This window comes from Exophiala oligosperma, assembly GCF_000835515.1.
Source record: "Exophiala oligosperma strain CBS 72588 unplaced genomic scaffold supercont1.6, whole genome shotgun sequence".
In the NCBI taxonomy this organism is placed as follows: domain Eukaryota; kingdom Fungi; phylum Ascomycota; class Eurotiomycetes; order Chaetothyriales; family Herpotrichiellaceae; genus Exophiala; species Exophiala oligosperma.
The window spans coordinates 2,034,922-2,059,973 of NW_015622823.1; the positions used below are offsets into that span (position 1 = coordinate 2,034,922).

At 51.0% G+C, this 25,052-nt stretch overlaps 8 protein-coding genes across 10 annotated transcripts; 6 read left to right on the forward strand and 2 right to left on the reverse strand.

Moving 5' to 3' along the window:
• Positions 1-4,369: 4,369 nt before the first annotated feature.
• On the forward strand, positions 4,370-5,667 carry PV06_07145 (uncharacterized protein; the record flags this gene model as incomplete). Its single annotated transcript, XM_016408338.1, has 5 exons — positions 4,370-4,661; positions 4,719-4,778; positions 4,845-5,001; positions 5,059-5,599; positions 5,656-5,667. 5 exons carry the CDS (start codon positions 4,370-4,372, stop codon positions 5,665-5,667), a joined length of 1,062 nt encoding a protein of 353 aa, XP_016261818.1.
• Positions 5,668-8,101: 2,434 nt separating this feature from the next.
• On the forward strand, positions 8,102-9,160 carry PV06_07146 (uncharacterized protein; the record flags this gene model as incomplete). The annotated part of the gene is made up of 1 exon (XM_016408339.1): positions 8,102-9,160. The coding sequence occupies one exon, from the start codon at positions 8,102-8,104 to the stop codon at positions 9,158-9,160; it is 1,059 nt and encodes a 352-aa protein (XP_016261819.1).
• A 723-nt stretch (positions 9,161-9,883) lies between these two features.
• PV06_07147 (uncharacterized protein) lies at positions 9,884-12,504 on the forward strand (the record flags this gene model as incomplete). Its single annotated transcript, XM_016408340.1, has 3 exons — positions 9,884-9,934; positions 9,980-10,146; positions 10,197-12,504. The coding sequence occupies 3 exons, from the start codon at positions 9,884-9,886 to the stop codon at positions 12,502-12,504; spliced, it is 2,526 nt and encodes an 841-aa protein (XP_016261820.1).
• A 238-nt stretch (positions 12,505-12,742) lies between these two features.
• On the reverse strand, positions 12,743-15,742 carry PV06_07148 (uncharacterized protein). The gene is made up of 4 exons (XM_016408341.1): positions 15,405-15,742; positions 15,301-15,332; positions 13,476-15,237; positions 12,743-13,388 (listed from the first exon to the last, which is right to left on the reverse strand). The coding sequence occupies exons 1-4, from the start codon at positions 15,477-15,479 to the stop codon at positions 13,089-13,091; spliced, it is 2,169 nt and encodes a 722-aa protein (XP_016261821.1). The 5' UTR covers positions 15,480-15,742; the 3' UTR covers positions 12,743-13,088.
• A 154-nt stretch (positions 15,743-15,896) lies between these two features.
• Positions 15,897-18,389, forward strand: PV06_07149 (uncharacterized protein). The gene is made up of 5 exons (XM_016408342.1): positions 15,897-16,656; positions 16,714-16,844; positions 16,901-17,081; positions 17,195-17,768; positions 17,831-18,389. Exons 2-5 carry the CDS (start codon positions 16,777-16,779, stop codon positions 18,256-18,258), a joined length of 1,251 nt encoding a protein of 416 aa, XP_016261822.1. The 5' UTR covers positions 15,897-16,656; positions 16,714-16,776; the 3' UTR covers positions 18,259-18,389.
• Positions 18,390-18,879: 490 nt separating this feature from the next.
• PV06_07150 (uncharacterized protein) lies at positions 18,880-20,490 on the reverse strand. Its single transcript, XM_016408343.1, has 2 exons — positions 19,824-20,490; positions 18,880-19,693 (listed from the first exon to the last, which is right to left on the reverse strand). The coding sequence occupies exons 1-2, from the start codon at positions 20,183-20,185 to the stop codon at positions 18,988-18,990; spliced, it is 1,068 nt and encodes a 355-aa protein (XP_016261823.1). The 5' UTR covers positions 20,186-20,490; the 3' UTR covers positions 18,880-18,987.
• Positions 20,491-21,074: 584 nt separating this feature from the next.
• On the forward strand, positions 21,075-22,716 carry PV06_07151. Of its 3 annotated transcripts, XM_016408344.1 has the most exons (4): positions 21,075-21,198; positions 21,264-21,370; positions 21,424-22,321; positions 22,381-22,716. In XM_016408344.1, exons 1-4 carry the CDS (start codon positions 21,105-21,107, stop codon positions 22,551-22,553), a joined length of 1,272 nt encoding a protein of 423 aa, XP_016261824.1. In that variant the 5' UTR covers positions 21,075-21,104; the 3' UTR covers positions 22,554-22,716. The 3 variants fall into 3 exon arrangements, with proteins under 3 accessions (XP_016261824.1, XP_016261825.1, XP_016261826.1); XM_016408345.1 differs by having other exon boundaries at positions 21,264-22,321; XM_016408346.1 differs by lacking the exon at positions 21,075-21,198 and having other exon boundaries at positions 21,243-22,321.
• A 438-nt stretch (positions 22,717-23,154) lies between these two features.
• PV06_07152 (uncharacterized protein) lies at positions 23,155-24,731 on the forward strand. Its single transcript, XM_016408347.1, has one exon. The coding sequence runs from the start codon at positions 23,345-23,347 to the stop codon at positions 24,464-24,466; it is 1,122 nt and encodes a 373-aa protein (XP_016261827.1). The 5' UTR covers positions 23,155-23,344; the 3' UTR covers positions 24,467-24,731.
• The last annotated feature ends 321 nt before the right edge of the window (positions 24,732-25,052 follow it).

Here is a 25,052-nt window from a genome sequence, read left to right on the forward strand (position 1 = left end):
GTCGTTCCCAGAATCATCTCGCCTCGCTTATCCCAATCTATTGATTACCAAGGCACAGGGATCCAATCAGACCTTTCATTTGTTATCATCCTACTCGTTCACCTGATCTACCTTCACCATGGCAGTTCAGCAGTCCAGCCAGCTGTCTAACCGGCCGTCCAACGAACGGCCAGACCGAACGGCGCGCAGGCGGCCCTACCCTGAGGTCATGACGGATGAGGAGAGGGAGGCACGGCTAAATATGTATCTCTATTTCTACCCTGGCAATCACAATCGCATTACTTCTCGATTCCTTCTCAACCCCCCAAGACATCTGCTCGATGACCACCACGTTTTCCCCGTCGAGCGTATTGAAGACGGCGAAGGGTTGGTTGAAGAAGACCTTTCGTGTTTGGACAGATACCCGTCCACTCCTGACGGCTTCACAATATTCTTTGTACGCGGCACCCGGAGGCCGACTCGCGTCACGTACTCTCCCACTTTGACTTGGTTGATCTGGGGCATCAGCGATTCGTGCACCATGTCACCATGTCTGGCTTATTACTACTTCGCCAAATGGGCCATGATCGACGGCTGGAACTCCCAAGAGTTCCGTCACGAGTTCGACGGCTTGCAGGAGGGTGTCGAGGAGATCCTCGAATACGAACAGAGACGAGGGGACGCCCTGAAAATGTTCACCCGGAAATTGTTGTTGTACTCGTTCAGAGTGCTAGACCTCGACATTTGCGGGAGAAGGGTGACGGGAAAGATCATCCACTGGGGACAAGGTCCGGACCACGAAAGCCTGCCACAAGTCGTAGTCTTCCAGGCCTCTGACGTACGAAGGAGCCTGTACGCCCTCACCAAGACACGTTTTCAGCCGGACGAAGTAGAAGAGTTGTTCCCGGTGGCACACCTCGTCGGTACCGACCTCAGCTGGGAGTACGCCGAGGATATCGGCACCGCCGCGGACCGGGCACTCCAGTTAAGCATGGAAAACTACATCAACCTCGACGATCCCACCGGTGCTCCAGGGGGCATTCGATCGGGAGGCGGAGGAGAAGATTGCCACCTAGACGCTGCCACTGCGACTCGAGTCGTGGAAGATGTTGGGAATGATTGTTTGAATCCAAAGCACCCTCACAATCTTGATCTGTCCTTGGGTGACAACCCGGCCTTGCTCGCTGCTGCTGCTGCTGCCGCCGCCGAGGATGATGTCGTCATCGACTACGGTGACCCTCCTTCGGAGAATGACATTTTTGGCAGCAGCAAAGATTCGTATTCGGATTCTGGTTATGAGTTCCGGTCTTCGGATTTTCTGATTGAAGTAGACACGACGGGTCTTCTTCCGTGACACATGGACTTAGACGTGAATACCATTGTTCTTTCTCTTGAGGAGGGAGAAGAGAAAGGGGGAAAAGGAAAGAGATGGTCTGGTGGTTGCGAGGCCCAAAGGGTGGGAAAGAAATCAGGGAATACAAAGGGTTTTGATTACTCCCGGGACATGTAGTTGAGGCAGTATTTACTAATTGTCCTGCAAAGTACCTCGCAAGGTCAATAAAGCTCGTCACGAATTGTACAGGGAGTACGAGGAGGAAGGAGTTGACTGGTCCAAGGGGCCAAGGGTCTCTCTCTCTCCCCCCCCCTCTTTCTCGTGCCCAAAAAAGTGGTTAGAGTGGTGAAGCCAGCAAGAGAAGAAACCCATTCGTCAGAGAGTACACGGGTTTCCTCAGGCGAGTTGACTCAACTTCCTCGTTTTCAACATCCTGGTTCGGTGTGACTTGGTCCGTTTGCGCTTACCCTCTTCGTTTTGTTCTTTCGGAACCCCGATCAGTTGTGAAGATCTTGACTTTTTTCAATGTAAACTGAATACGGAATAACTCCGTGAATCATACCAAGTCCGAAGAGAGGTGGAGAGAGAGAGAGAAAATGAGACCTTGTACAGAGTTCAAGGTGATGTGGAACCTCAGGGCTTTTTTCTTTTTGAGTTTCGGGGCCCAAATAGAAAGCAGAATGGCTCATGAAAGTCCCTTTTTAATAACTGTGCTAGACCGGCATCTGGTATCTTCTCTTACCGGGGGGGGGAGGGGGGGACGCGACCAAGGGTATGCTGCGTGCGACACTCAAGCAAACTGTCTGCTTCCAAATGTGATTACATCCCTGCGAAGAGGCACACACACACACTCTCTCTCCTCCCCCCCCCTCTGTCTCTCTCTGCCCTCCACATGATCCTTCGGATCTGCAGACTCTGGGCCGGAGAACGACTGAAACCCAAGCTTGGGACCCTCAAACTGACCTGATTTGTTACAACCGAGGTTTGCACCAACCCACGGCCCTTGAAAAACCAAAATGACGACGACAAACCACTCAACTACCGATCTTGAGACCCTGAGAGTTCTTTCCTCTCCGTCAATCTGGGGGAAAACGGGGGGGGAGGGGGGGGAGGGGGGGTCCCGATCGGGATCTACCGAACTAACCTACTGTAAGACGGGGGCCGGAGTCTGATCATGGGCACGACGCACCGTCAAAAACCGAGGGAAAATTCTAAAAAAAAACAGAAACATTCTAGGTAGGTCTTTCCAACGCTGGCGGGTGCTTGTGACCATCAAGCTCGTATTCAAAAAGAGGATAAGGCGGAGCCAAGGTTGCATTTTTATTTTTTACTTTCCCAAATGTTCGTATCCGACTTGTGCAATTCCCACCGCCTCGTTTTTGGTACCGACTGCCAGTGGTAGAAGTGGTCTCCCCCCGGATTTAGCATATGCAATGTGTTACCTCTCCGTGCCTTTCTGACGATTGCCGAGGTGCGTATGCGACACTACATGATGTAATGAAGGGTTCAACTTTCCGCCCAAAGGGGTTAATGTTGACCTCCGTGTGCAGACCAGACCCATGGCTCACATTCCTGCGTCAACCCAACTATGTTTATCGGCTGACATTGACAGGGTTGCATAGTTGAGGCTACCAACAATATGCTTGCCAGTGTGACTGTGTGTATGTGTGGAGATTGAGGAGATCTATGGACCATCTAGTGGGCGCCCGGGTTTTCGCGAAAGCGAGACTTTGGGAGTCGTGACGGAGCGCCCTCAGCCGAGGGCAATAGTCTAGCTAAGCCAATCACTCGAGATAAGCGAGAGAACGGTACATCAAGGGATCTCCATCCGAATTAAAGACTGGAATGCCCCCAACTCTGTTTGTCCCGGTCAGTGGCCGGACGCTCATCAACTCTCCTGTTTGAATAAGGTGCCGACGGGATCGCACCATGGGACGATCATGTGAGAGCCCGGATGCTCAAAAGTCAGAAAACTGGTTCGGCCGTCCGAGGCAAAGACGACCAATATGCCCTATCACAAGTGTTAACCTGGTTTGGGAAAGTACCTCCAATACAACTCGGCCACACCTCCTTGGTCTTTTACCGGTACTTTTGCGCCGGGCAGATATGTTGTGGCGTCGAAGAGGGGTGAATTACCGTACGCTGTCGCCCCGCCCCCTCCATCCCTTGCAAGGGTCCCGACGCATTGCACTGTCTTTGGTTCCTCCGGTTACCAGAGAGGAGCTGTCTCCGGACTCAATCCTGTGGTGCTTTGACCGCTAGCGCGAGGAAAAGTGAGAGCGAAATATGCCCCAGGGAACGGGCGAGACTGAGACTAAGACAGGAGGCACATGCTCGCTCAATATCAGCAAGCATCCATCGAGATTCGAAACCGAGAGCAGGGCAGGACGCAAATGCTTGCTGAACAGGCGAGATCACCCATGAAAGGTCGGAGCTGATACCGAAACAGGAAAGAGGCTGGCTCCGGCATCCCACGTCAAGGCGTCCAGCAAATTTTGACATGAAGCTTGCCAGGCCTGAAGCTCAAATGAATCTCCTTGCAGCCTGCAAAACACAGAGAAGAGAAAGCTGTAGCGATCGATCTCGGCGCATTGACCATCGCTCTGGTCATCCGAACTTTTCTCAGCAGTCTTTCCCGCTCACCTGGTCATTTGGAGGAAGCAAAGTTGACTTAAAATGGCCCATCAAGAAACCTCAATCGGACTTCATCATCCTATTATCGTCGTTACCATTCATTCGGTACCCAATGTGTTGTGACAAGGCCGGTCTATGAGGGTATACTGAGGGTGGTTGTGCATTCGAAAAGGTCGCGGTCGGAGTGAATTGGGATGGTCGAGAGGTTGAAGTAGCTGAGAAGTCGAGAGAGCGAAAGGTTGCTATATCGAGAGTCCTGCATGAGTGACATGGCACCCTCAGGATCAAACGCCTGCTCAGATATATATAACTCTTCTTTCTCCCTTGGTTGGTTCTTGGATCCTCACATTTTTCACTCACCCCTTCAGCCTTGATCATCAATCCAACCACTATGCTATTCGCCAAGATCCACATTTGAACACCATGGCCCTCTTCTCCGGCACCCTGCAACCCTCTCACCCCAACGTGAGGTGTGTCGTTGAGCCAAGGTATCTTGAGATACATGAGCAAGAACTCCAGCATCACCCAATGAGGACATATCACCCCCTTCAACCCGTTCTCCTTACTCAACCATCTCCTCTGCTAAGGCACGATGGTCCTCTGTACGAGACAATACCCGTTGACTTTGGAAGCTGTGGCGTCTGCGAATTGAAGGTCTACAGAGTTCGATCCGTTTCCCAAGGCACTGTTCCCGCCATTGTGTGGTGCTCTGAAGGTGAGTTTTTGGTAACGTCACCACTCTCAATGATGGTCGGGCTGATCGTGATCGGAGGCAACATGATGCCTGGAGACATCGATGGCGAAAGTAGCGTTCTCTCAAGACTTTGTCATGGTGCGTACCCATAACAAGATGGCCATCAATTGTATCTCTTGCTGACACTATCCAATTTTCTTCCAGATGCTCAGTGCATCATCATCAGTGTGGCCAACCGCAGTGTTTGGGAACATCCATACAAGGCCTCGATCAATGATGTCTTCATGATGTACAATTGGGTTTACCAGAACCAGGAAGACCTGGGTATCAATGGGACCATCTGTTTGGGTGGAGTGGCCGCGTGAGTAGAGATTCTTGCCAACATCGACTCGGTCCACAAAGCTGACTGGATGCGCAGCGGTGCAAGCCTCGCCCTCAGTACTTTGCTCCAACGCGCCGAACTGGGTCTCTCGTTGCCGGCGGGTTTGGTCATGGTTGCTCCGGCACAACTTGATCACACGGTGACGGCGGAAAACTTGACCAAATGGAATAATATGCAACCTCCTCCTGGGTCTGGTCCCGACGCTGCCATAGAATTCCCGTTGCCCCTCCTGCCCAATGTACCATACCAATCCAACTGGGTGCAAAATCCCATGAGGATCCCCGATGAGGTTCTAGAAAAAATCAGTTTGCCTCCAGTTTTCTGTCTTACAATGGGGTCGGATCTCGTGTCTGGTGCGGCAGATTTCATGTGCGAACGAATGTACAACGCAGGGCACACTGTGCGAGAGGAGATTTTCAAAGGTCTTCCTTACATGCCTTTAGGGACGACGCAGGTATTCCCGGAGGCGTACGAGGAGATGAAAAACGGTTTCGTGAAAATGTTCGATGTCGACATGAAGCTGTTTGCGGGTCTACCTTGGCCGCCAGAGGAGGAAGATCAAGATTTCGATTCGAGGGTATGTCTCTACCCGAACCTCTAATACCGCAGATACTGACAGGCGCTTTGCCACAGGGGAGATTATAATAGACATTGGTCTTCGGTTTCTACAGGAATTCGAGAATGTCAGGATGAGAAAAATTGGTGGGATCAAATCAACAAAAAAGGGGTCACTAACTTGCCAAGTGGGACCTCCGCGGCCTGCCCCCATTGCAATATGGATTCTGTGTAAGATGTTCACATGCTATGATCAAACTAAACGAATAACGATGGAAATGATGATATGTATTCGTAAGGCGGAATTACTATTGACTTCTGGTTTTGATACCCCCAACCATACGTGTGTTGGTTGTTCTGTGACTTGTATGAGGCTACTTTTCATGATCTTCCGGAAAGGCAGCAAAGGTCAAAGCATCGAACCCACATTGTCGTTGCCTACCAGCATCGAGCCAGGACGACCTTCTCGAAATAACAAGGATCCCGAGGAAAAGACTCGAGTCCCAGCCACTCAGCGAAAGTGAGGCGAACGCAAACGGGCGATCATCATGTTGGGGCCTCGACGGTTTTAATTCGAGTGTCATTTGTAGCACAGCGGGTGGTTCTAGATCATCCAGCTAGGGATCATGCCCTCTCCAGGGTCAGTAATCAGACGGTTACGAGCTCTGAATACGAGATGCAGGGCAGGGGTGCCCAATAAGCGTCAGCATCATTCACCTCGGGCATCTAGGTAGCTACCTGCCTAGGTACCTAAGCAAACTGTTCAAGTGCCACCTTTACGAGCCCCATGGGCTGCCGGCACCCTCAACCACCTGTGACACCGCTTGTGTCGCCTAATTGTGAATCACCTTGGCTCACCCGCACCCCCCGGGTACCTACTTACACCCCAGGTATCAAGGACAAGCACTTACGACGCAGTCTGTGGTACTCGTACTCCCTGTACTGAGAAGATCCGAACCCTTTTCGCCTTGTGACCGAGTCAAGCTAGCGCAATCTAGTACCATCTCTGTTCAATCACTTTCAAGCTGGTTCTTCGGTTTACGACAATGTCACCGGACGACAGTTCAAATTTTCCCCATTGCAAAACAAAACAAACCAAACCAAACCAGGGAAAAAGACATGCCTATGGATACATCCTCCTCCTCTATCGGTGAGGTGACTGAAAGAGTACTGGTACTCTGTGAAGTTGCCTTCATTGTGTAAAGAATGGTAACGACCTCCGGACTGAGTTGTCTGCTCTACCTACACCATATGTGTTTGTCCTGTAGTGGAGGTGCTGCTACTTTTTCTCTCAAAGTGTCTAAAGAATGCACTTACACAAGGTACCTACTTCATATGACTTCGTACATTGTCCAAGATACCAACGGCTCCTCCGATCGATCCTATTCTGTTTCTTGGAGACTCAAGACGGTGTACGCCTACACCTTCGGATGTATGTACACTAATTGCAGGCGATCTCATCGTCAACGTCAAAGAGACCGGTGGATATGCCGAGACCTGGGCTCCGCCTTCTTCTTTTTTTGACCAATTCACAAAAGGCGACGCGTCAAAAGAAGGTGAACGAGATGGAGGAGGGTACGGAGCACAAAAGCGGAGCAACGAATCGGAGCGAGAGGACAGGGAAGCGCGGAGCCTCTTATACCAAGATGTGGAACGTCACTGTTCAGACGACATATGCTGCAGTCTACACAGTTGTATTGTCAAGACTCTGAAGATCAAATAGGGGTGTGAATGGATTCTCTTTGTTGGACTGGTCACTGCCTGTGGTCTAGTATCATGTACACCTGTATATTTCATAATAATGAAGCAGAATACATACCACACCTTCTTCCATTGCACAAAGTCAAGTACAATGAGTCCATAACACATCAAGTTGAAGTACAGCGCCACGATCCCGGGCAAGGCTGGCGTGATCAGGGAAATTATTCCCTGGTAAGTAGCCGAGCCACAGCCACGGAGTAGGTACGTACGGAGTACTGTTTTTGTTTAAAAACTTGAGCATCTCGCTCCCAATCACAGCCACGAAGCAGTTTAGGAGCTGGTCAAATATTGACCCTGATCCATGCCTTGCTTCTTTTGCCCGTTATCCTTGATGTCACTCTCACTCGTATCCGTATCCGTACTCGTAATGGGCATCGCTCTTAAAGTGCGGGGAAGTGGCGGTGCGCGAAAGTCAAGTCACGATACTTTACTCGCAGCGCTGGCTGCGCCACACCAACGACACAAGTCCCGCCTTTCATCAACCATCCAGGCTGACATATTTTCAACTCACCAACAGGCCCGCGAGTGGCACTGCTCTCCTCTCATGACTTTTATACACCTGAAGAGCGCATTTGACAGAGTAGCCACGCAATTCATCTTAGCAAGCCATGCCAGGACCTCTCGCTCGAGGTAAGTCAATAATGTGCCCGTGCTCTCCCTTACATCATTGCCGTCCGTTTCTGGTCTCAATAGCAAGGGCATGGAATTCGGTGATGGCTGTGTGTGAGATGGGCTTCCAGCACTGCGAATCTCTTTACTTACAATGGTCCCTCCTGTAGGTCTCATAATTGCTGCCACCATCGTGGTGGCAGCCGGCATCGCAGCATATGAGAACCCAGAGGTTCGAGCATGGATCGATCGGACAAGGCACAAGATCGCAATGGGCCTTCACAACCTTGGGGATGAAATTGGCCCCAAGAGCCCACCTCAACCACACCGTCCTTCAAACGATGCCTCTATGCACGAAGAGCAAGGAGAATCCGCAGAGCTTCGAAGAAAAGCTGCCATAGCCGAAATCATGGAACGAGGACGTATCATGGAGGAGAGGCGCAAGAGAAGGAAATTGTCTGGCCAGAAATCAAGAACGCCCTCCTTTGATACTCTTGTGGATGACACCGGTATCCTTCTCAAAGACACCGAGCCCACGGAATCGAATACACAGGCCCAAACATCGGCCGTTGAGCCGCTTGCGCAGCCTGATGTCTTACGACAACGTGGAAGGCATTCCGACCTTCATGAGGGACCCTCCACGACCCAAGAACCAGTAGAGGATTCTCCACCTATCAGTCGTTCACCTCTTAGTCCCTTCGAGCAGCCAGATTCTACTGCTTTCGAGTCGCGATACGAACGGGAAATGCGCGAGGCGTGGAACATCCCACTATCAGACAGGCGCATTGAGCTTCCTAGGAGTCATCCATCTGAAAGTCTGGTTGAATTGACGCCCACCACTGAAGACGCTCCTGATCCGGACTACTCAGTGCCGACGGCTGAGTATCTTCATCAACGCTCCGCCCAGCCGCAATATTTCTCTGCATCGGCCTGCACTTCTACCCACACATTCTCCGATCACGAATCGCAACATGAAGCTTTTACAGAGAGTCGACGCATGAGTCGTCCACCATCAATGATGGATCCGGGATTTCTAAATCTCCCAAACACTCCGTCTCGCGCCCCCACTGCTGACGGAAGCATGAGCAGCATCCACGCAAGTGAGGCTGATGACAGTGCTGATGATATACTCAGTGAGATAGGTGATGGCATTCGTACTCCTGCGAGCGTCTGGACTGAAGTAGGGTCGACTGTGAGTGGAGATGGATTTTAGACATTGGTACCTACCTGGTGTCCCGGAGTTGAGGCAGCTGTTGTCATGGGGTGGCTCCAGTTGAGAAATACAGATCATGAAGGTGCAGCAAGCGTGATTTTGGTTTTGCTGCGGCTTTACTCCCCAGTTCTGACGGTGTTGAGGAGTTGCTTCATGAAAGTTAATTAAATTTGGTTGGGCTCAATGGATTCGATGCTGGCTGTCGTGCTTGGAGCGCAGGTGAATGATCAATGTCGTATCCCCAGCATATCGAATCAACCAGCGACTTCCTCTCATACCCGTACTGGTATTCAGCATTGGCTCTTTTGATATTGGTCGTACTTGCCTTATCCACTTGCAAATGAACGACCACTTACTCGATGAACTACTCTCTTCCACCCTCTCGGTTTCCTATCCAGACTGCATTACATCCCAACAGGGTATCATATCTCACTGTTCAGAGATTTGCGCGCTATGACTATTCTTCACTGATCCCAATGTGAATCTCACCTGGCTGTTGTCAATTCACGTTCACGGTGAGGGCGTGCATATGTCGTTACCCTTCAGAAGCCAACCCATGCCTGTTACTCCTTCACGCCATTCCCAGGTGGATATTGTCCACAACTCGCACTGAGACTCAACCCCCAGACAATACTCCCTACCAGGTCACAAAACGCCGGGGTTGTACAACCGAGACCAAGGTACATCAAGGAAGCGGATCTGCTCTGGTCTACTGCTAGCAAAATGGCCGATAAACGCTACGAGTCTTTGACTGATCCGTGGCCGATCCCAGACGTGAGTACAGCCCCAGTTCCAAAATATCTGAATTGACTATCGCAGATCTTATGTTTAGCGATCTCAGCACCATTGGTCATATTGGCCTTCTTTGAGTCTTTCCTATGGGTCGCCGCGTTCGTTTATTGCCTTGCAAAGGCATACCAAAAGGCGGATCATTGGTCGCAACGGTTAATGGCAATTGTGATGATTGTCGCTTTTATCACGGCCAGGTATGTTTGGTCTCGATCCCGAGGGTTTCACTGCTCATCTGCTATCCTAGGGGCATTTTCTTCCCGATCATGGTGGTCACCCTCCCTCTTCCTCATCGTGTCACGCAGTACTTCCCAGGCGAAATGACCAACATCTTCCAGCAATTCGCCTTCTACAGCTTTGCAGTCATGCTGATGGTGCCTTGGTTGTTTTGCGTATACCGATCCTTCATCTTACCGCTCGGCCGTGACAAACTGATCAAGGCTCCCCTGAACGACCGCAACGCTCCAAAAGTGGTGGTTGTGATGCCAATATACAAAGAACCCCCAGATACGTTGTGGAAAGCCTTGAATTCTGTGGTCAAGTGTGACTATCCGGCTGCATGCATACACGTGTTTCTGTCATTTGATGGCGAGGACATCGACGAACTGTATTTGAAAACGATCGATCGTCTAGGAATTCCTGTTACAATGAAAGATTTTCCCAAGTCAATCGATATTGCCTACAACGGCGCTCGAGTCACGGTGTCTCGGTTTCCTCACGGTGGCAAACGTCACTGCCAAAAGGCCACCTTTATTCTCGTTGACAAAATGTACAAAAGGTATCTGCTGGAGAAGGACAATCTGTTCATCTTATTCATCGACTCAGACTGTGTTCTGGATCCTGTCTGCATACAGAACTTCATGTACGATATGGAATTGAGGCCTGGAAACAAACGTAACATGTTGGCAATGACCGGCATCATCACTGCATGCACAGAAAAGAACTCCTTGCTTACCATTTTACAAGATATAGAATACCTGCATGGTCAACTGTTTGAGCGGTCGGTCGAATCAGGCTGTGGTGCTGTGACTTGCCTCCCAGGGGCTCTGACCATTCTCCGCTTCTCAGCCTTCCGGAACATGGCCAAATTCTACTTCTCCGACAAGGCTGAAGAATGTGATGACTTGTTTGATTATGCAAAAACTCACCTTGGAGAGGATCGCTGGCTTACCCATTTGTTCATGCTAGGTGCCAAAAAACGCTATCAGATCCAATTGAGCACTACCGCATTCTGCAAGACTGAGGCGGTCCAGACGTTCCATTCTCTACTCAAACAGCGCCGCCGGTGGTTTTTGGGCTTTATCAGCAATGAGGTTTGCATGTTGACAGATGTTCGACTGTGGAGACAGTACCCGTTTCTTTGTGCCCTCCGATTTATGACCATGACTGTAAGGACGACCGCCCTTCTGATGCTGATCGAGCTTGTTGCCGTGGCAAGCACGTCCAGTCAGATTGATGAACTACCTTGGGAGTTCATGTGCATCTCTCTCGGCCTGAATTGGCTGCTCACGTTCTATTGGGCTGTCAAGTTACACCGGTGGAAAGCAATCCTCTATCCGCTTATGTTCACTATCAGTCCCTTTCTCAGCTGGCTCTACATGGTATACGGCATATGCACAGCCGGACAGAGAACCTGGGGAGGGCCTAGGATAGACGCCGGTGCGGCAGATTCCAAAGTTACTCCACAAGAGGCCATCGAATATGCCATTGCCACTGGAGATGATCTCAATGTTGTACCAGAAACTTTCAGGCCGGCCATTGAGGTCAGAAAGCGTCGTACACGACCTTCTCAGTTGCACCCCTCGTCAAGTGTGGAAGGACGCTTCACTTCAGCAGAGCATGAGCCGTTTCAGGTGGCTGTGAAAGCCGCGAGATCATCAAATTCTTCGGAAATCGACCTGGAGGCACGAACACGCCGTTTTGGCCACGATTCTCTAGACATGAGTGACTCTGAGGGTATCTCGGTCCATACTCCACAGAGAATGGCCAGTCTTTCCAGCGACGAACCATCTTTTGAAAAGAGACGGCGTACTCCAAGTCTACAAAGAATGGCAAGTGTCTCGAGCGATCAATCCTTTGGGAAGAGACGTTATACTCCAAGTCCACAAAGAGTGACCAGTGTCTCGAGTGATGAAACCGTCGGAGGAAGAGCCTCATCCGGTCCGTTCGCTATCAGATTCGGCGACGCAGATAGGTACTGGCCGCAACACTACAATTCGTCCGAAGAAAGCGTCATAACGGCTATTCGACGGAGGCCGATACCAAACGGAGAACCAAGTAGAAGCCGGTCGAGGAGACGAAGACGGTCCACAAGTTCAAGTGGAAGTGGAGCCACTTCCGAAGAATTGTCCAGGCGACTGAGCCTGATGTTGGCTGCTCAACGAAGTACAAGTGAAGGTCATGCAGCGAAGGATGGGAATGTTTCTGCATCGCCCGGGAAAGGCCATGGCTCCATGGTGACGAAGGAAGATGGCAGTGCTGATGTTCACACGAATCAAGCGCCTCGGAGAAAGTCCTTCCACAAACGGAGCCCAAGCTCAGTGCACATGGGATGACAAGACGTTGAGATTGGGACAAGAGCGGGTCGAAAGGAACTCAGAATGGTTTGGTGCTACTCGCTCAAGTTGGGTGTTGGGTGTGGCGCAGGGAATGGATGGTTCTATCGTTGACAATATCCATATCCGTATCCGTATCAACAACGACGGCGGCGGCATCACAATCCTAGGCAGGCAGAAAACAAATATCATCGATAGGGCACTACGAGCAAGGCGCAAGGACTCGGTGAGATCAAGGCGGAAGAAAAGAAAACGACTGAGAATTCGCTGTCTATCTATTTGCCCGCAATCGCGACGCCCGAAAACGTTTCCCATTCGCTATGCATAGTTTCACACCGCGCACCAAGACCCCTATGTTCATAGCTAGAGGTTGTGAGATAACCTCCCCTTCATTCAATATTCCGTGCCTCTCTTTTGTCAAGATTTCTTTTTGCTATTTGTTCTTATTCTTTTCTTCTCTTTCCACAGGAGCACAAGCCTTTTTTGGGGCGCTTTTTTCTTCTTAAAAAACCACCCCCCAAAAGGGCATGGCTTCGTGAAGAGTCAAGTGTGAAAAAAAAAAATAATGGGTGTCGGGCGTGTTTCTACTTCTCCTCGACACTGTCGGGCTTGACGGCCTCAGCGTCGGCATCCTTCATCTCAGTGTCAGGAGCGGCGGAGTCGCCGGCGGCCTTCTTCGCCTCTTCCTCGGCCTTCTTCCTGGCTTCGGCCTCGGCTCGCTTGCGGGCGGCCTCTTCCTCTTGAGCCTTTTGGGCGGCCTGTCGCTCCTCCTCGATCTTGTCTTGGTATCTCTGGATGACGGGGCCGGCCACGAACCGGATCTCGTCCATCTTGGCGACGTACTGGGCTTTGGTGGCATCTTCTCCATCGTCGTACAACCAGTCCTGATTTGGAAAAAGGCAAGTCAGCATGTCATCTTCTTTTTATAATTGCGACAATGAAACCGAACGGAAACAAAAAGAAAAACTTACTTCTGACTTTTCAAGCTTGTCTCGAATCTTGTCCTTTTCTTCGGGGCTGGCGAATTCGGAATAGACGTCGTCGATCTTGCCTCGGAGCTCGTAAATGTAGGCCTCGAGTTCGTTCTTCTTGTCCTCGGTGTCGGTGACGAGCTTGTCCTCCATGTACATGGAGTTCTCCTTCTCGGCGGCCGCGACCTTGTCGGTGTCGGCCATGGCGGTGGTGCCGGCGACGAGCTGGAGGTCGCCCTTGCGGACCTGCTTCTTGACCTTGCGCATCTTGGGCTGCTTCTCGGCGGAACCGTTGGCCTGCTGTTGCTGGTCCGTGTCCATGGCGTCGGGGTCCTTGCTCTCCGGTTCGGGCTCTTCGACCTCGACGTCCTCGACGTAGTACCCACTCTCCATGTTGAGGATGCCGTGGAGGTTGAGCCGGGCCTTGAGCTTGCAGATCATGAAGTCGTCCTTGTCGTCGGCCTTGACGCCCTTGACGGAGAAGCGGCCGATCCACGGCTTGATCTTGCCGGGCAGCAGTTCGGGCTTGGCGTACTGGGCCTCGAGGTGGAAGGGCTGCTTGCGGTAAAAGGTCAGGATCTTGGTCGAGGGCATGACGTTGCCTTTGTTAAAGACGGTCAGGCTCGTGTCCTCGTCGGGGATCTCGGGCGACTGCTCCCAGATGAACTCGATCGGGTAGGTGACGATGTCGTGGACGGAGAAGTCACGCACGCGGAAGACGGGGGAGAGGATGGCACAGCTAAAGGCGCAGCCGCGCGCGATGGCCTCGTCTTGGTTCAGGGTGAAGGACAGAGGCTTGCCGAAGAACTTGCTGACACGCTCCTTGATGGCGGGGACACGCGTGCAACCACCGACCATCTCGATGGCGTCAATGTCCTCGGGCTTGAGCTTCGCCTCGGCCAGGGCCTGCTCCAAGGGCGCGGTGACGCGTTCGAGGAGAGGCTTGATCAGCTCCTCGAGCTCCTCCCGCTTCAGCATGCCTCGTACGTCCTTGTCGTCCATGAGCGACTCGATGCTGATGGGGGCCTGGGCGTTGGCGGACAGGATCTTCTTCAGCTTCTCGGCCGCGGCCGCGACCCGGGTGGTCGCCTTGGCGTTGGTCGTGATGTCGACCTTGAACTTCTCCTTGAACTCGGCGCCAAAGTGGTCCACCAGAGCCTTGTCGATGTTCCGACCACCGAAATGTCGGTCAAACGTGGTGGCCTTGACGGACAGCTCCCCCTTGCGGAATTCGACGATGGAGCATGTGTAGTCGCTGTACCCAATGTCCACAAAGGCGATGCGGCGGGGTTTGGCATCACCTTCCGGCAGATCCGACTTTGTGATACCGTAGCCCAGCGCGATGGCGGTGTTGTCGTTGATGAGACGCAGGAGCTTGAGGTTAGCAATCTCCGAGGCGTCCAGCATGGCTCTGCGCTGAGCGTCGGTGAACCACGGTGGGCAGCTGATGACCACGTCGGAGACCGGCAGTCTCAGTTCGTGACCCGCCGTATCTCTGATCTTGCCCAAGTACATGGCGATCAGCTGGACCGCGGTGAACTTTTGCTTCTCCCCCCGATATGTGACCTCGGCCCCGACTTGTCCATTGACATCGACGAGAGGTGCAGTGATGAACTGTTGTTCAATGGCCACTTCGGGATCGTCGATCGTCCGGCCGGCGAGGCGCTTCAGTGAAGAGATTGTGTTTTTCAGGTTTGAGATTTCTTGAGTTTTGGCCGCTTCACCCAAATATCTGCTTTTGGGGCCAAAGCCAACTAGGGATCTGGAAGAAAAATTGTCAGTTTGGTGACGATTAAGATTTGTATAAGACTGTCAGTGTACTTACGGCGTCGATCTATTGGAAGTCTCATTTGTGATCTATCAAAATGTTGTTAGTACAGCCTGCGCAATCAAGGAAGATAAGGCGGAAGGGGATGGATGCAGCCTTACAATGTCTATTCCCTTGTTTCGCGCAACACCAATCTTTGTGCTCTGAGCACCAAAATCTATGCCGACGACGCTCATTGTGGGTGGTTTGCAGTTGGTAGAGTTGTAGTGGTGATTATGCGGTGGGTGAGTGAGTAGGACGGAAGGGCTCGAAGATTATGGGATTTGGTGGTGTGAACGGTGTGTGAAGTGAAGTGAGGAAAACAGTTGCAATGTCAATGGGAATATTTGACACCAACTGGACGTGGACCAAGTCAGAAGAAGAGCAACGTGTACAATTACAACGAATGCTTGTAAACGGGCAAAAAATTGGATTCGTCGCCTCGTCGCGGGCTTTGTCGACTGCACTTTTCTAGATGCGACTAGAAACTTCATTTGATCTTCGTTTTCGTATTGGACCAATTCAGCCATTCAGTGTCTTTGGTCTTCTTGGCGCCAGCAGTACCAGCCTCAGTCTCAGCCTCACCTTCACAGTAGGCAGTATTACTACTATCCAATGCTTCCAATACAATATGTTTATCTACCTAGACACCAAGTGACCATAATATTTGTAGAACACAATATGGTTCAGATATTCAGTCCATTGTCTCTTACCACCACCTACTCATCCTCTCACTCTCACCCTCACACTCTCTTTGCCCAGAGTCAGAAAAATATGTGCCAAGGATATGACGTAACAGTTATTCAATGCCTTTCGACTGATGAGATTTTTGTTATCTCATCCTCGCATGGAGCTTCATCACCAACAACACATACTAGGTACCTACAGTACGAGTATCTTCCTAACCCTTCTCATACGTTCTGTAACCTCAACGCCAATGTTAATAACAGGTGTTTCTTGACACTTTCAGCGGCTACAACAAGCGTAAAATGCTTCCGTGTCCCTCGAAACCCTTCTGCGGATCTTTTCTTTACTTTTTCTTTCAAACAAAAAAGAATCACAATTGCGAAAATGTTATTCACAATCTCCATGTGAAGTAAACCTCACACATAACAACCAAGACAAGTCCAGGAAATCCTCGGTGTTGCTCTAACCGAAGCGTAGCCGGCTCCACGCATCAACCTCGACCTGGGGTTCCGATATACAGGCCTCTTCCTCCATAAAACGACTCTATCAAAGGCCCGAGAAAGTCCGACATGTCCATTAGACGCACGTACCTAGTAGAATAGTGATGACTTATCACCGCTTAAGCAGCCAAAAGAGCAATGGCAACGCCCGCGATCAAAATGCCGAGGTATTGGCCATAATGGGAAAGTTCGTAGCCTTTTAAATGATTCCCCGACCGACTGCTTTCTCACTCTCTTCCTCCAGACATCTCTCGCATCCTCGCATTCCTCGCTCGCTTCCCTTGACGATTTCACAACATCTTCCAACATGGCATCCCAAAGATTAGGCTCAATCTTTTCCCATCTGTCCTCGACAAAGACAGGGGTCGCTGGAATGTAGGTCAACTCCACGCTTCCCCGCTCCCTGTGACATGCTGACGATTCCTCTGAAGCACCCAGAAGAACCCCGACGATATTGTTATTACCCTCGCCGTTCGAACCCCTCTCGCAAAAGGAAAGAAGGGTGGTTTCAAAGATACCGATCTCGATCACATTGTATACTCGCTCCTGAAGCAGGTGCTGGAAAAGAGCAAGATTGATCCTGCATTGGTCGAGGATGTTTGTCTTGGAAATGTAAAGCACCGCACCCTGTCACAAGTCCTTCTCGAGCTGCCTTTGTCCACGTCCTTGCAATCATATCTCACCTCCAGGTATTGTGAGTCTGCTTGCTAACGTCGCTTCTGTAGGTCGGTGACGTGCGGGCTGCATACAAAGTCCGCGCCGCCTCGCTGGCTGCCGGAATCCCTCACACTGCAGGCGCCAACAGTGTCAACCGGTTCTGTTCTTCGGGATTGAAAGCCGTACAGGACATTGCCAACCAGATCACCTGTGGTAGCATCGATATCGGCATTGCTCTGGGTGGTGAAAGCATGTCGAACAATGGAGGCCGAGATCTGCCCTTCTCTGAGTCGCTTATGGCCAACCAAGAAGCCGTCGATTGCACGCAGCCTATGATCCAGACGAGCGAGAACGTCGGCAATGACTTCAACATCTCGAGACGCACACAAGACGAGTATGCATGTGAATCTTTCCGACGAGCCGAGGTCGCACAAAAGGCCGGTTGGTTTGATGATGAGATCGTCCCAATTACCACCACCATCAAGGACCCAAAGACCGGTCAGGTTACCGAAGTCACCCTCACCAAGGACGAGGGCCCGAGATATGGAACCACGGCGGAGGCTCTGGGCAAGATCAGGCCAGCCCTGCCTCAGTTTGGAGACAAGACCACTGGTGGCAACGCCAGTCAGGTCACTGACGGAGGTACGTCCGCGGTTTTCCCCATGGTCTCTAGTAACTGTTTACTTACACTAACTCCGTTACAGCGGCTGCCATTTTGTTGATGAAGCGATCCAAGGCTATTGAACTCGGTCAGCCTATCATGGCCAAATTCTGCGGGGCCACCGTCGCAGGTGTGCCTCCTAGAATCATGGGCATCGGACCTAGCGCCGCTATTCCCAAGCTCTTGAGCAAGTTCCAGTTGACCAAGGAAGATATTGACATCTTCGAAATCAACGAGGCTTTCGCCTCTATGGCCGTGTACTGCCTGAACGTACTGGGTCTCGACCACTCCAAGATGAACCCCAGAGGCGGTGCCATCGCTCTGGGACATCCTCTCGGTGCCACCGGTGCCAGACAGATTTGCACCATTCTCAGTGAGGCACGGAGGACGAAGAAGAAGATTCTCGTCACCAGCATGTGTATCGGTACCGGCCAGGGCATGGCTGGACTGTTTGTCAATGAGCAGGTCTAGTTGGGTCGCTTGGAGAGGTGCGAATGCATTTGGTTATGTACTCTTAAAAGCACATCTCGAATTCGAATTGTCATCTTTAATTGCATTTATTGCTATTTCCTACAACCTTGCTCATCTGTGAAGATACTTAGATTGGATTGCGTCTCTCAAGCACAGGGCTAGTATACAATACCCAATATGCTTGAGCATATTGAAAAATTCTCAAAACTCACAAAGACAAGATCCAAAAGCATTCTACGTCACAAATCGAGCCCTTCCAAGGACGGCACCAATCATCCTCACGTAACTTAACATTTTCTGCGGTTGTCCATGTTTATTTTGTCGGTTTACAGAATCTCCACTACCCACCCATACCTACTGACCAGGTAAAACTCTCAAGTGTCTCCTGTCTAGGACGGTGGCGGCCTAGACAATGCAAAAGGAAAAGGCACCGAATGCTCACAAGCCTATGACAGATCCAGGTGGCCTGGAGCGGAGCATCACACTGACGGGAATACGAGACACTTCTTACGCTCCCTGCGTACGGCCGGAGGGGGGTTTGATCAAGAGTGTGCACAATAACATGTATGTGTATGTTGCCCCCCCTTTATTTTTCTAAAAAGAAAAGATCAGATAATTGTTCCCATATACAGACTATAGTGTTGGATTTTTAGAAGAAAAAGGAGAAAGAGGAGGTTGATCCGTTCTCCCTCAAAAACCAAGGCACTTTTTCCTCTGGCCAACTAATGACTAGTTGTTCTCCCAAAACACCAAACTCCTGATTTCGATACTGTTCCTGACCTTTTCATCCCACTCTGGTGAACCACTGTACCTAGGGTCCACAAAGGCAGTGTGAGGGGTCCTGACGGATGATGATCGACCACCGTGTCGTGATTGTGGTTGACTGTCGAAACACTTGATCAAAAGGACCTCGTCCGGAGATTGGGCGTCTAAATAGTACCATTGTTGTTGTTGTTGTTGGCGGTGGTGGTGGTGTTGGTGTTGCGGGGATTTGTGTCTCATGTACAACACGTCGAACCCGTCACCCTTTGTGACGTCCGAGTATTGGGTCTCGGGTCGGCGTGGGGTGGTGGCCCGGACCGTGACCAAGTCCGAATCTTCGACCGTCCTCGAGTCACAGACCGCCAGGGGGTCCTTGGTCACCGAGGGTCGGTCCAGTGGCCTCCATACGTTGATGATTGCCCATCGAGTACGTCCGGACATACAGTCACGGACAAGATCGGCGTCCAGCGGTCCCCCCGATCCTTCATCACGAAGGACCTCCACGGCTCCGGCTCTAGATTGATCGATGTGGACGAAGCGTGCAGGAGTCAGCAGGTCGATGGCGGAAGTGTCGCTCTCCAGCAGAGGGTCGGTGGAAACTTTTCTCTCGGCGGCGTCTCGACTGTCACGCCGGTTGAGGTGACTGAAGGTGTGTACTTTGGTGGCACCGGTCCTGAAAGAAGAAGATGTGAGCTCTGCCCTCCGAGGACGAAGGAGTGGTACAATATTGCCACTGCTGCTTCACCACCACCACAACAACAACAGAATAACAGAACTGGTAGAAGAGAAGAAAAAAAGCTTACGCCTTTTTCAAAATGTCGGCTACTTCATCGTACATGACGGTAGTAATGCTTTCGTTTTCGAGATTGGTCACTGCAGTCTTGTGGGTGAGGTATTGAAAGCCGTGAATGTCCAAGGAGAAATCCGACATTCTACCCCTGACGTTGTACACCGTGACTGGCTGTTCGTCGAATTTACGACGGTAGTAAGCCGCCGTGCCAGGGTAAAAGGTGTCGTGACCACCCTGGGAAGGGTCGAGGTAAAAGTTCATAGTGGTCTGGACTGATTCAATGGATATTGCCTGAGTTGTCGTTGTTGTTGTTGTTGGTAGTGGTGGTGGTGGTGCCGTGACGGAAGACGTCTGGGTTTGAGTTTGTGAAGTCATGATGATGGCTCGTAGTAAATAGAAGTTGCCTGAGGTATAAAGTATGAAATAAAGGAGAACAACTCGAACACATCATTGAGAAAAATCGAGAGAAAGAGTCCCCCTTTCTTTATACTTGACCTGCTAGTCAGCCAACCCATGTCCAAATGCATTCTGCAAAATGTATCCATCGTGAGCGACGACCATACACGAAACGAGATGTCACTCGTACGCCTTTCCATTCCAAATATGGCAATTGAGCTAAAAAGAAGAGATACGGAGTAACATGTTGTTGTGATTTGTTCAGGTCTGATGATCGTTCTCTCTCTCGCTCGTACGGGCTTACCTCAGTCTTTTTTTTTCTGGAGCACACAACAACCGGTGGATCTACTCCGTAAGATGTAAGCCTCTTACGGGAGTTGCTTCGTCCTTGACTTCTCTACCTAGACATAACTTCCGAGAGAGAGTCAGAGCGACGGTGGCGAGTGGTGATCTCGTAACGGAGTTACAGGGTCGTATTTATGTGAGACCGACACTGACGAAGAGATGACAAACCGGAAACACTGGGTTGTTCCCACGTAGTAATAAGGTATAAACTGTACCCAGGTTCATTTTTGTGGTGTGTTTGTGAGTTGCCGGAGACTCGCCTGATTGTTTTTCTTGGGCCAATTCAAGTAGTAACTGAGAAGGCGGACGGAGTGTGATGACCCTACTCGTATCCGTACTTGAGATTGCATGGAGGGGAAAGATGCGTTCACAGTGATGTGTACGGAGTATCTCACGGGCATTATGCTAGAATATCTCAAGGATGACTAACTTCAACGCGGTGGACGTCACGTGCCAAAGAGGGACGCGGCGCGCGTGTTCGAGAATTCCGAACGACGAAATGCGCTGGAGATTTGGCGGGCATCAATAACTCCGTACTTACTATGAACTGACCATGTCGCGCATAAGTTCTACAGCCCAGCCAAGGGCACTCACCCTCACCGAAGAGCTAGAGAAACTCGAACAATCCATCACGCTGACACTGCAAGGTTTGTAAACAACTTAGCGCAGGAGAAATTGTTTCTGCCAGTCACACTAATCATCGCATTCGCAGAGATCGACCACAACTTCAGTCGCGCCCACCGAATAGTCACATCAAGTATCCTGCCCATCGTCGAGCAATATGCCACCCACTCGAAGGACGTTTGGGAAGGATCGAGGGTGAGAAACGTGATGCCCCGAAACTGGGAGGACAGGGTACTGAGATGACACAGTTCTGGAAGCAATTCTTCGAGTCCAGCGCCAATGTCTCTCTTTCAGGATACGAGGAGCGACCGTCACAATTCGAGACGACGGAGGAGGAAATAACAGACAACACCGTCACCGAAGAGTCCAACGCCACGACCCACACGACACTCGAAACGTCGGAATCGTACGAGACGCCAGCGGCACAGCACATCTCGACGGACTCGATACAGGATCTTGACCTGTCCAATTTGACCATGTCACCGTCTCACAGTACACCACGACCACCGCGACCTCAACAACCCAACTTTGCCGACTACCCCTCCCCCTATGAAGCGCTACGTCGAGAAGTGAACAGCACCACGGTCGTCGATGCCACCTCGTTGACCCAAACCGCAATGCCCGAAACCCCTGGACGACCGGTGTTTCCGATCGATTCTATCGCACGCACCCCCGAATCCTCACCATACCTCCCCCCACAGCCGACTTCTATACCTCGCCCTTCGACGGCTCGGAAGAAGACCGATCCGGTCCTCCATCACGTTTTAGACCGGACCTATCGTGTGCAAGCCACTCCGATGACCGCGAGCCGATATACAAATGTCCAACCCAAGTCTGCGGCACGATTGTTCACGACAACAGGACGCCAGAACACAAATGTAGACCCTACGCTGTCATCTAGTCCTGTAGCTCCACCCGAATTACATCCGGAAATTTTCTCGTCTCCGGAGCGCAAGGCTCGAATCCCGGGAGTCAGTGTGCTGAGTCCATCTAAGCACAAGGGCGAAAAACCGAGCGCCCCTGCTCGTACGCGCGGCATATGGGACAGTGATGACGATGATCTGGACGACGAAATCGATTTCGGCCAAAGCCCCCCAAAGACCATGCAGTTTCATGTTCCTCAGAACCGTCTCCTGAAGACACCAGGTATTTATCTTTCTAGCTACGAGTCTGACTGAATGCGCATGCTAACCGATTTCGCTTAGCTAAGGAAGCCTCGCAACGTATAGTGGATGATATTCTTACCCGAGCTGGGATGGATTTTGAAGATGAAGAGATCGACTTTTCCCGCGAACTTGAGACCGAGGCACTTGATGTTGGTGTGGCCAGTCCTAGTGTGGTACGCGCAGCTGCCAATATCGAGGACGAGACGTTCTAGATCAACCGCACAGCTGCTGGTCAGATTGCTATTTCTGTGCGATTTGGCTCTCGTCGTGCAAAGCGTGCGCATAGCGATGTGTATAACCAATCTAAGCCATGCGAATGTCTAAGAGGCTAGTCATCACGTTTTGCTGGCAGATAGACGCTCGTCCTCGTCCGAGAGTGCAAGTGTCAATCTATTTCTGCGACTTGTCCATATGTAAGATCACGAAAGTCATGTCTGTGGAAGGCCTCACTTGCACTAGGCTTTCCACAAGAGTATCATCGATCGTCATCACCTCAATAGGCTGTTAGCAATATGGCGCGCGCTTGTATGGATAAAGACTGTATCGAAGCGTTGGGTGAATGTGAACCTCCTTGATAGGACAGAGAGTGAATCCAGCAGGTGACCTATGTATACGGAGCACAACAATCACCCGAGAGATTCTAATTCTCTATGACGGAGTATCGATTGCCTTATCTAAGACTGACATCCCACTAAATAAATAAAGTGCCTTTTGCTTCATTCATGGCTACAACCAATCGCAATCTTTTTTCTTCTCCGCAGATCCAAATTATTTTTTTTTCCTCTGCAACGATCGCATCCTCGTACAACATTTGGCAGATTCGCCAGATTCACCAGGTTTACCTTACTTCACTCATGCTTTACTCTGTGGCATAACCCAAGACCCTCAAACGACCTTCTTCCTCCCTCCGAACCTCCACGATTCCCTAGATCAGATCTCACTTGCAACCTCAAACTTCCTCCCCATACCAACTTTTCATCACTCGACAGTCACCTACCCAAACATGGCTGTCAAAAAGAAAGAAGCCGCAAAGAGTGACTCGGGCCCTTCGGCGGAAATCCTTGGACTGGTTGGACACTATCTCACATCATTCGGCCTCGAGTCCACGCACAAGGCGTTCCAGAAGGAAGTGAAAACGCTTCAGAAACGCTCGGGCTGGCCTGCGCCGACCGATGCCGCGACAGTCAGCGATCTGGTGCCAGCTTTTGAACTTGGCCTCTTGTCGATGGTGCAAGATGCGATGAAGAGCAATGCCTCGTCATCGAATGACACTGATGAAGACTCTGACTCCTCCGACAGTGACGATAGCACATCGTCCTCAGACGACTCGGGGAACGACAGCGACGGTGAAGATGATCTCAGTAGTAGCGACAGCGACAGCGGTGATGACAGCGATGACAGCAGTAGTGACGAGTCATCTGCATCAGACAAACTTCCACAAAAGGCCAGCCAGAAGAAGAAGATCCTCAAGCGCTCCGCCTCAACCTCTTCTTCGTCCTCTTCCTCATCTTCAACCTCGGAGTCTTCAATCGACCGCGAGGAAGAAGTAACCGTGAAGCCAACCGCCACGAAGAATCTTAAGCGGAAGGTCGAGGTTTTGAGCTCCTCAGACTCGTCGTCGGATTCCGGTTCCGACTCTGATTCATCCTCGGACGATGATCACCCTGTGAAACGAGCAAAAGTGGTCCCAACTACCAAAGCCACCGAGAAATCCTCGAGGGAACTGTCATCAGGATCAGACAGTGACTCCAGTGAGGACGAGGCCGCCGATGACAGAACCCACGGCGCAAAGCTGACGCCCGAACCAGACGAAAACTCCGACTCGTCCAACACCGTGATGGGAGACAACATGGCTGCCGACTCAAAACCGGATTCGACCAAGCCCCCTAAGAAGCATGTCGGTGCGAGACCGACCCCACTGGCACAACTTTCGGCTCAAGCTACGGTGGATAGTCACATCAGCAATGCCTATCAAAGCTACGACTATGCGGATCGTGCATACAAGGACCTCTCCGTGACTCGAGGCAAAGGCTTCACCAAGGAGAAGAACAAGAAGAAGCGTGGCAGTTATCGTGGAGGAGCCATCGACATCAGCGGTGGTAAAGCGTTCAAGTTCGACGACTGATTTTACTTGCAAAGTAGTACTACCGCGTGGGCAAAGCGAAGGGGTACATCGAATATGGAGAGAACGAGTCATGATGGGTGATGGTGACGGTTGGTTGTGGTTTTTTTCCTCCTTTTTCTCCAAAAATGCAAATGCATCCTTGAAGCATTGGGGACGGGTAATTCTTTTTCAGCGAAAAGCATGGAGTTGGTGGTCCTGGACCAGAGAGAACAAGATAGCGCTATATCCTTAAGACACACACATCAGCATGATAAATCGGAGAGAGAGACTTTTTCAACAAAAAAGTATGCATATTTCTGAGAGCTCTCTTCTCATCTCGAGCTTCTCGCTGCGGCCTACTTCGTACTTGACTTATGGAGTTGGGTGCAGCAAATCCGAATGACAGCGAGGCTCTTTTGGTAGTCATGATGACATGACATTTCTTTTTCCCTTCGTCCACTTTGGATAACCCAAGATAAGTTGAGCCTCACGATTATAAGGAGTATGCGGAGTAGGTATTTAGGTACTTTAGGTATGTGATTGTTCCGGTTTTATGGTGCGTAGCGGATCCTCTGCCGGAGGGGGACAAGGCCGCGCGACTTTTTCC